We start from the raw sequence: 9095 nt of genomic DNA, 5'->3' as shown, positions 1-9095 counted from the left end.
CTGAGAGCATTTTTAAGAAATAATACACAGTGTATTATATGGGTATTTTGATTTTGCCTTATCAGATGGGGGATGGCATTTTAAAAACCTAAAGTGCAAGGTCTCCTTTAGAAGGAGAATATGAACATGATTGATTCTGGATGAATAAGTTCATATATTGGCAATGCCAAAAACATATTATTTCCCAAAACAAGAAATAACAGCAACTAGATATGGTGGAACATACCTGAAATACCAGTTCTTGTGAGACTGAAACAGAAAGATCACAAGTTTAGGGCTAACCTGGGCTATGTAGTGAGTTATAGGTTTGCTTGTAACTCATAGCAAACCCCTGTATTGAGAGCATGAGAAGGAGGAAAGTAAGAGAGAAAGAGAGAGAGAGAGAGAGAGAGAGAGAGAGAGAGAGAGAGAGAGAGAGGAGGCAGCATCTCTCCCTCTAAACAGTCCCAGACATCTACTCTGCTAGTGACACATGCTCATAGCCAGCTGTCATTTGTCCCTATATATGCAGTAAACACAGCATGCACTTTTACACGTGCCAGATAGCAAGCACTGTACATAGCACATAACTCTTTCATAAGCGTCTTTTATGTATTTAAATCTCATTTCAAACTTATATACAGATATCTGCCACCCCACTGTGTGGAGCCAATTTGAAGGTATCAAAGGCTTGTATCACCCAGATTCAGTTCCCCCAACCATAAGGATTCCATTCTTAAGTGACTGTAACTAGTTTAAGTAATATTATGAGCATCTATAAGAATGAATCACTAAAATTCACTCTCCTGGGGGAAGAAAAAGTCACTGTTTTCCCCATAGCTCAAACAATTTGGAACTGACTTCCATAAATGGTATCTTCCTGGAAATATCCAAATGGAATTCTCTTAATACTGAAAAATTATTTTTTCCCCAAGAAAGGGATCTTTTTAGAGAGTTTTATGGAACATTGTGATTTCTAATCAATTCATAGTCCTTAGGTCTGACTCCCTCAGGACTAGAGAGTTTATGAAACACAGATCCTTTAATTGATGCCATATTTAAAGTCAATATATTATCAATAATAAAACTTATAGGAGCATCATTTTGTGCTTAAATAAGAAGGCACCAAACATTAATAGTAGAGCTCGAACTCCTATGTAGAGAGACTCCAAAAGTGAACATCTCATGACTAAAGGACCAAAGGCTTGCAAATTTCCATCTTGAGATTAAGCAAGGAGACATGACAAAAAAATATCCTCTGAGGATTTGAGCCACTGAGTGACACAAAGACACATAAAGATTAAATCATTGCCAGAACGGCTCCCAAACGTTACAAGTAACAGAATTTTAAGAAATCTCCAGTTGACTGACTGTGTCTCGCCCCACAAGATGATATAGAAGCATTGCCTTGGTGTGAACCAGCAAGCCCAATTTCAAGGGATGGAAAAGGGCAGTCTCTCGAAAATGAGAATACAACCATTCCACACTTTCCTGGCCCACAGGTCAACAGCTGATCCCTCTACACAAGTCCCATTTCCCAACCTCACCTGGATTACACCAAGCTCTGTACACGCCGTGCAAACCTTCCCTAAAGCCCCCTGAAGAAACCAGTCTGTTAAGACCTGTCTATCTACCATGCAAACTGGACAGACATCTAAGCTTTGACATGCCCATAATTAAAATCTCTATCCTCAGTAACTGCTCCTAGCAGGTTGCCCTTGCTTTGACTTGATGTAATTCCATCTGATACGTAGCCACTCAGGTCTTGAGGGCAGTCGAGGACTCAGACTGTGAAACATACAGGGACAATAACACATGGAATCTACTATTACCTTTCCCAGCACGCAGTCTTGGGGAGGACCATTGTCAAGGCTGATAACACCGACCTATCCACACTACTCAGGACCACCAGTGCGGAGGCAGCGCTCTGATCTGCCATCCACCCACCTTCACCTCTGGCACTCTGCACCTACGCTGACTCCCTCAAGAGGTGTATGCTCAGAGAGAAAAACTAAGTTTAAACTCAGCCTAAGTGAAATGTAATTAGGAAGGTGACTCATATCAGAGTTTCACCGGTTCTCTTTTTAATCTTTCGTTCCCTTTTGGCAATCAAGGACTTGTGAGGTTAGAGCGAGCCTTTCTGCTTTCATACATGCAGAAGGCATCACATGTATTCCCTGACCCTGATGTGGATCAGTCAAGGTAGAAGGTTAGAAAGTACAGAATACAGAAAGTTGGATGGCACACCTTTCTGTCCGTGCAGACTCCATAGCTGACTCTTGCTAATGGTGCCTGAGGAACTCCCCTGGTTCTCTTGTATCTTCTTGACATCTCAAGACCTGGTATTCAAAAGATAAAAGCTCCTGTTTGTGGCTGCCAAGAAACCACTTGAATGGCTTGGGCACCTTCATTTGCTTGTGTGGGTAGGAGTTAGTGCCTTGGTGGCCCATCCTTCATGAGTGGCCATTGTTTCTCTTCTTGTTGCAGTTGATTGCTTGGATCCTACCTGCTCCAGCCATGGTGTCTGTGTGAATGGAGAGTGTCTATGCAGCCCCGGCTGGGGTGGTCTCAACTGTGAGCTGGCGAGGGTCCAGTGCCCAGACCAGTGTAGTGGCCATGGCACTTACCTCCCTGACTCTGGCCTCTGCAGCTGTGATCCGAACTGGATGGGTCCCGACTGCTCTGTTGGTAAGCCAAGAGACCCTCTCCTCAGTGTCTCACACTCAACCCTTGTGTTCCGTCCCATTCGGGGTGGATGGAAATCTCGTTGTTGCCCTCCGCTTGGGCTAAAATGGACTTTGGTCAGTCTTATGGTACCTTTCTCACTCTTGTCTCCTTAGCTTTGGAGTTTGTGATCTTTGGGAATGAAAAGAACAATCAAACGGTTGTGTTGGTTCCTGTCCCTCTCTGGTTCCATCGCCACAAATGGATGGCAGGCCCAGGAGGGATACTTCTGCTTGTGTTATAGGTTTTCTTATGTACACTCCCTAAAGGTAGCAGAAAACAAAAACAGAACAATTCAGCCCGAGACAAACAGAATAGAGCGTCCTATAAAACAGAAAAGAGGCTCCCTCGGGGTGTTGTGTGAACATGTTATAAAGCTCCACAGTTCTCCGGTGACAGGAAAATAATGAAGTTATGCTGTACGCTTTATTTTCCTAAAATTAAGAGTATGTGTCTTACTTCCCAAGTGACCTTAAAAAAAAAAAAAAAAAAACCAAAAACCAAAACCAAACCTCATGGTCTGAGGCTGAAGACAGCTACAGTGTACTTACACATAATAAATAAATAAATCAAAAAAAAAAAAAAAAAAAAAAAATGGAACAGTTCAACAGTTCAAGCCAGTCCCAACCTTCCCAAGAAAGGTTCTGTTCACTGCTGAGTGTCTATCCAAGCAAAGCCACCTTCGTGTCGCCCCCTTCACTGGGGTGCTCAGACAGCTGTCAGATTGCCATGGCAATCAGAAAGGGAAGAGATGTGTGAAGCTTTGCCAACAATGAGGAAAGTAATGAATTTTTATTCCAAAAAGAAAAGGGAAGGAGTCGGCCCAGTCGCCTCTGGCTTCATCTGCTGGCAGTCCTGGCAAAGTTCTGCAGAGGGCGGGGGAAGACGCAGAGTCCCAGCCCCAAGTCCCAACCGTACTGCAGACGTGATGTGACTTTGAGCGACTCACTGTCCATCCTGGTGTGGTTTCCCCTCCCCCGGCATGACGAGCCATGACTCCCTCAGTGGGCTGTTGTAAGGATGAATGTCTGGCACGTGCTTGTCCTCGCGTGATGGGTTTGGAACGCCAGAGTGAATATCTGTCTGTCTGTCTCCTCCCCACCTCCCCCACAAAAGACTTTGAGCTCCTTTGAGAAAGAGGCCGTGCAAGTACAGTATAATTCACAGTGGTTATGTTTGCTGTAGTAGAGTGGCGATCTGGGGAAACCTGTGTGTCTGTAGGCACTGTGAGGATGGGGCGACAGGGACCCCATCAGGCTTCAGTGGCTTGGTCAGTTCAGGCTCTCAATGAACCCTAGCTGAATAGAGAGTCAGAATCTATCAGTTCTTTTGCTTGGGGTGTACCCCCCAGTCAGCCTTGCCAAACAGGAGCCACTGGCTGACCTCCTCTGAGATGGTCTCAGAATCCAGAAGAGCTGTTGTCACACTCCAGTGAGTTTCCAGACCACCCGGAGGACTTGTTAAAGTGAATCGGTGAGCCCAGCTCCCACATCTAATTGATCCAACCTGGGTGCAAGAATTTGCATTTCTTTCCATTTATAACAAGTTCCCAGGTGATGGTGATGCTGCTGGCCCAGGAGCCACAGGTTGAGGAGCACTGCTCTAGAAGAGGAAAACAAAATAAGTGTAAAGTAGCAAAATTACTACCCAACCAGCAGAGAGACAAAAACACTATGGCTGCTGGGCCTCAGGGCCAGTACTGAAGGAGCCATGTGCGTGGTCTGGCTTCCGTGAAGGACTTCACCCCCACTGTGGTGTTGAGCTGTAATCATTGTTTTTCTTCCAGAAGTGTGCTCAGTAGACTGTGGCACTCACGGCGTCTGCATCGGGGGAGCCTGCCGCTGTGAAGAGGGCTGGACAGGCGCAGCTTGTGACCAGCGCGTGTGCCACCCCCGCTGCATTGAGCACGGGACCTGTAAAGATGGCAAATGTGAATGCCGAGAGGGCTGGAATGGTGAACACTGCACCATTGGTAGGCAAACGGCAGGCACCGAAACAGGCACATATTGCTTTATTTTCATAAATCGTAGATCGATAGTGACGGTCGCGCATTGCAACTGGCTGTTCCCTCAGGGACACACGTGCCCTCCAATATCCCACTGCCTCTCCAAATCTCCGTGGGGCCAGGAAAGGGGGAAAGCAAGGTTCCAACATTGGAAAAGCCTTTCCCTTCTTTGCAGGATTGCCTTTTGGGGTGGAAAGAGACCCAATCAGATAATAAACGCTATCCAAAGCATTCATCCTGGGGAGGAAGCAATGCACACGCATGGGAAACTGTCAGTACCGCAGCTGCCAAGCACCTTGATGTTTCTGTGCCCTTGTTCCCTGTTCTCTCTGGCCGGATCCCTGGTGCTGTAACAGTGGGAAGCTGTTGTGGAGCACACACGCCATCCAGGTCCTCTGGCTAGCCAGGTATAGCTGCCATACTTCCAAGCACCTTCCTGCTCACTCAGCCCAGTGGCTAACTCCTGAGCTTCCCTGCCTCACAGGGCTCCACCCCTGGTCCCTCTTCATTCTCCACTCAGCTACCATTCATATATAAATCTCTTAAGCAGAAATTTATATATGTAAATTTGTAAGCTAGACATAGTGGCACATGCCTTTAATCCCAGCACTTGAGAGGCAGAAGCAGTTAAATTTCTGAGTTGGAGGCCACCCTGCTTTACAGAGTGGAGCTAGGACTACTCAGAGAAATCCTGTCTCAAACACCACCACCCCCATTTTTTTTTAAAAGATCTGTTCTTTGTTAAGAAGTAATCATTTTAAGGACCAGCATAGAGGCACACTCTATGATCCCAACATTTAAGAACCTGAAATAGGAGAAATCTTTAATTTGAGGTCAACCTGGACTATCTAACATGACCCCAAAATGTAATATATTCCCCAAAAATAATAAATAATGGTTTTAAGGATTTTTTATTTGTTTTTTTTAGGGGGGCTGTTTGTTTGTTTGGGAGTTTGGGGTTTTGTTATTTTGTGTTTGTTTTTCCATTTTTTGGCTCGAGAAAGCACAGACTGTTCTGAATGTAACTAACTAGCTCTTTGATGGATGATTGGAAGCCAATACTTTTTCTCTCAGGTGGTTAAGCAATCCACTCAACCATCTTTTTCTCCCTCCAGTTGTTGCTCTTGTCCCTTATATAAGTCTGTCGTGGAACCCTTCTGCACCAGGCTTGATGGCCTGCTAGCCTACAGAACCTTGGGGGGAGCTTCCAACCTAGCACCTGCTTTCCCAATTCAAATCATCTTTGAATCTAACCATAAGTTCGGAGGCCTATTCCAGTTCTAGCCCCCAAACCCCAAACTGTAGCTTGGCTATCTAGCACGAGATATAAGGAGGGGAACTGGCGCAGGGCTGGCTGTTGAGGTCAGACTCAGTTTCCCATGCTGTTCATTCGGGCAGTTAAGCAGAGATGATGTGAACTGACTCTGCAGCGGATCTCACTCCTTTCTATCTAATTGGCCATCTGAGGGGCAGCATGCCAATCAGGGCCAAGACTATGGCACTGGGACCCTGCTGGGACAGTCTGTTAGCAGTGAATTGTTATTGCAGTCTCTCAATGGCGCTCCAGGTCCTGCATCCCCTGCAGCTGCTCTCATCTCAACTCCCCGCAGAGGCTGGAGGGGGAGGGGACAGTTCACCAGACTTTCAGGGGAGAGATGTGCACAGCCCAAGACCAAGACAGTCCTGACAGAGGCTCCTATTCTTCTGGCATTTTTATGTACTTCTGCATGCCTGGGGTGGTTTAAATAAAATTTCCTCATCATCCCCCATATCTCTGTTGTCCCTATTGCCCCCCCCTCCAAAAGCTCTTGCCAGTCAATACCCATAAGGTAAATAATCCCACCATCTCTCAAGTCATATACTTCAACGATGGTTCTCCCTTTCTCTGTCTGAAGGTAAAGGGCGGTGATAGTGTCTCCAGAGTGAAGCCTGTGGGCTTTCACACCTGCTACATCCTTTTTTGTTGTTGTTGTTCTGGAAATAGTTCACAAGAGGAAAGTGCAGGTAGATCTATGGCAAGTGCTGGCCAACTCTAGCCAAAGGGATAAACCTGGCCAACTGCCAGGTTTTTCTATGGTTTGCTAGCAAAGAACTGATTCTGACAGTTTTTAAGCCTTGATAGAAATCCAGCACGCACACACACACACACACACACACACACACACACCAAAAAAAAAAAAAATAGTTTCTGACATTTTACCATTCTATGAAATTCAAATTTCAGTGTCCATACACAGACCATTGGTAGACAACAGCCATACCGGATCTTTGGCATCTCGTCAGGCGCTAGCTCTACTTCAGCACTGAGGAGTCATCATAGAGGACACAAAGCCCCCACAAAGCCAATTGGTATCTGGCCCTTTAAAGAAAAAAAAAAAAGTGACTGAACTCTAAATGAGAAAATCGCCTAAGTCCTGATGAAGAGAGAAGAGAGGTAAAAAGAAAGGCAGGTGGTGTCCCTCGTGAGGAAGAGACATCCACTGTGGCTCAATAGATCTTGGAGCCAAAGAAAAAGGGAAAGGATCCACAGAGTATATGTGAGGGAAGACCAAAAACAGGAGCTGTCTCTGGGGACTTTGAACAAGAAATGGACAGATGACAGCTTTGATCTCAGCAGAGGACAATGAGGTTGTGGCCAGCAGGAAAGCCAGGCACTTCAGTCAAGCAGGCCGTTGGGTGTAATGACCTGGCCAAGGGTGTCTCTGCTCCTTGAAGCATTCAGCTCAAGTCTCACATCTCTGGGATCTGACATCCATGAGTTCTTGAGCGATGTCAAGGAAGTGCCAGTTTATATGCCATATAAAGAATGATGAGGTGCTGGTGCAGGGAAGTCCCTGGCTTGAAATTAGGATGCCCAGTGGTGTTAGAGGCTCTTCTCAAAAATTGATAAGACTGCAGTAGCCAAAGTTTTTTCTTGGGAGAAATCAGGGCTCCCCAGATTTGTTAACAGCACCTGTGCTGTCTCTTTCTCTGTGTTTTCTCAAAGACAGCAAATGTCCCTTAGTTGGTGAGAGTCACTACTGGAAAGCTGGGGAGAAGTTCATCCATGCATAATTGCTTCTTAAGCTTTCCAGCCTTGGCCCCTTGGAGCTGCTTTCTGGAGTTTTAGTCTTTTAGTTTGAACAGACATCCTTGTCGTTTCACTTAAAGTAAATGCCACAATTTACAAGCCTAGAATCAGCCCTCGTCCACAGGGAGACTGACAGTCAGAGGGAAGAGAGGAACTTAGGTCCTTTCCACACAGAGCCTCAAATGCTATGTTTTGAAGATAGAAAATAAACAAGAAGGAAATGGCTCCAGTCAGTAAACAGTGGGGTAAGGCAGGATGCTGATGGCTGCCGTTGAGCAGGTTGCCTGTAGCCTGTTTTCAGAAGGTCACAGAGAGATGGTTTCAGGGGAGTCCTTGCAAATAGTCAACTGAACAATTCAAGCCAGCCCATATAGGTTGCATTTATTGTACTGAGGAAGCAATAAGATAGGGAGGGAAGAAAAGAAGAAGTTGCTGAAAGTTCAGACTTCAAAAGTCATTCAAGTAGAAGCCCCCGGGGGTCTCTCCATATTTGGTCAAATGCATTCCCAAAATTTGTAACCTAAGTATATTTATTTGAAAATTTAGCTTGTGTTTTATTACTTCAGATTTGAATAGAAGGTGCCATGTGTCAATGTTAACTGTAAAAGCTAAATTATCTGCCCAACAATGAGTCTTATGCTCACTCCTAACAAGTTAAATATAAGGACTGACTAAAATCTATAGAGCTGCATAGATAAGAATAGACTTTGAATCTAAATCGCCACACTTCATGTATATCTTCGGAATATATTAGCATTATTTGGGTAAGGTGCAGTTTATTCCTATGAATAAATCAGAAGGCATATTGTGTGGTTAGAAGAGGTTTATTCCTTAAATGTGATTTTAAAATGGATTTCTGTTCCTATAAACTGCCACCTGCCTATCACCTGCCACCACCCCTTATTAATATGAAGGACTTAACATAAGAAGGCCATCCATTGGCTATCGCAATGCAGCTTGGTGGAACTATAGAATTTTTATTAGGCCAAATCACTTGAACTATAGTAAACCCAGATAAGCATTTCTATAAAAAGGGGAATTGGGTGTTAGTGTGTTTGACTGACAGAATAGTTGGGAAAATACAAGAAGACACCAGCATTCATATTGCTAGGGAAATGAGGACAGTCATCTATGGATGGTACACTGCTGTGGTCCTCTGCTGGATGTGGATCTCGAACCTTGCCAAGCAACACAAAGTGACAGTCTAGGGACTCAGTCTACCAACAGTGATACGTTCCAAACCCAGTGATCTGCTTAGAACCTGTGCAGTGAACAGCATGTACAGAAGTTATTCCAACCTGTGTATTTTACCTCTGT

General features: G+C 45.0%; 1 protein-coding gene across 7 annotated transcripts in view; it reads left to right on the top strand.

The window, feature by feature from the left end:
• The window catches only part of Tenm2 (teneurin transmembrane protein 2), a 1236531-nt gene that overhangs the window by 1093375 nt on the left and 134061 nt on the right, over positions 1-9095 (top strand). For 6 of the 7 annotated variants that reach the window (XM_029545825.1, XM_029545821.1, XM_029545820.1 and 3 more), the window contains 2 exons: positions 2467-2667; positions 4490-4675. In XM_029545825.1, coding sequence (XP_029401685.1) covers positions 2467-2667; positions 4490-4675 — 387 coding nt within the window. The remainder of the gene's footprint in view (positions 1-2466; positions 2668-4489; positions 4676-9095) is intronic. The other variant, XM_029545822.1, reaches the window with a different exon arrangement.

This window comes from Mus pahari, chromosome 14 (assembly GCF_900095145.1).
Source record: "Mus pahari chromosome 14, PAHARI_EIJ_v1.1, whole genome shotgun sequence".
NCBI lineage: Eukaryota > Metazoa > Chordata > Mammalia > Rodentia > Muridae > Mus > Mus pahari.
Note: the sequence above shows the minus strand (reverse complement) of the source record. Positions and strands in the feature narration are given on the sequence as shown.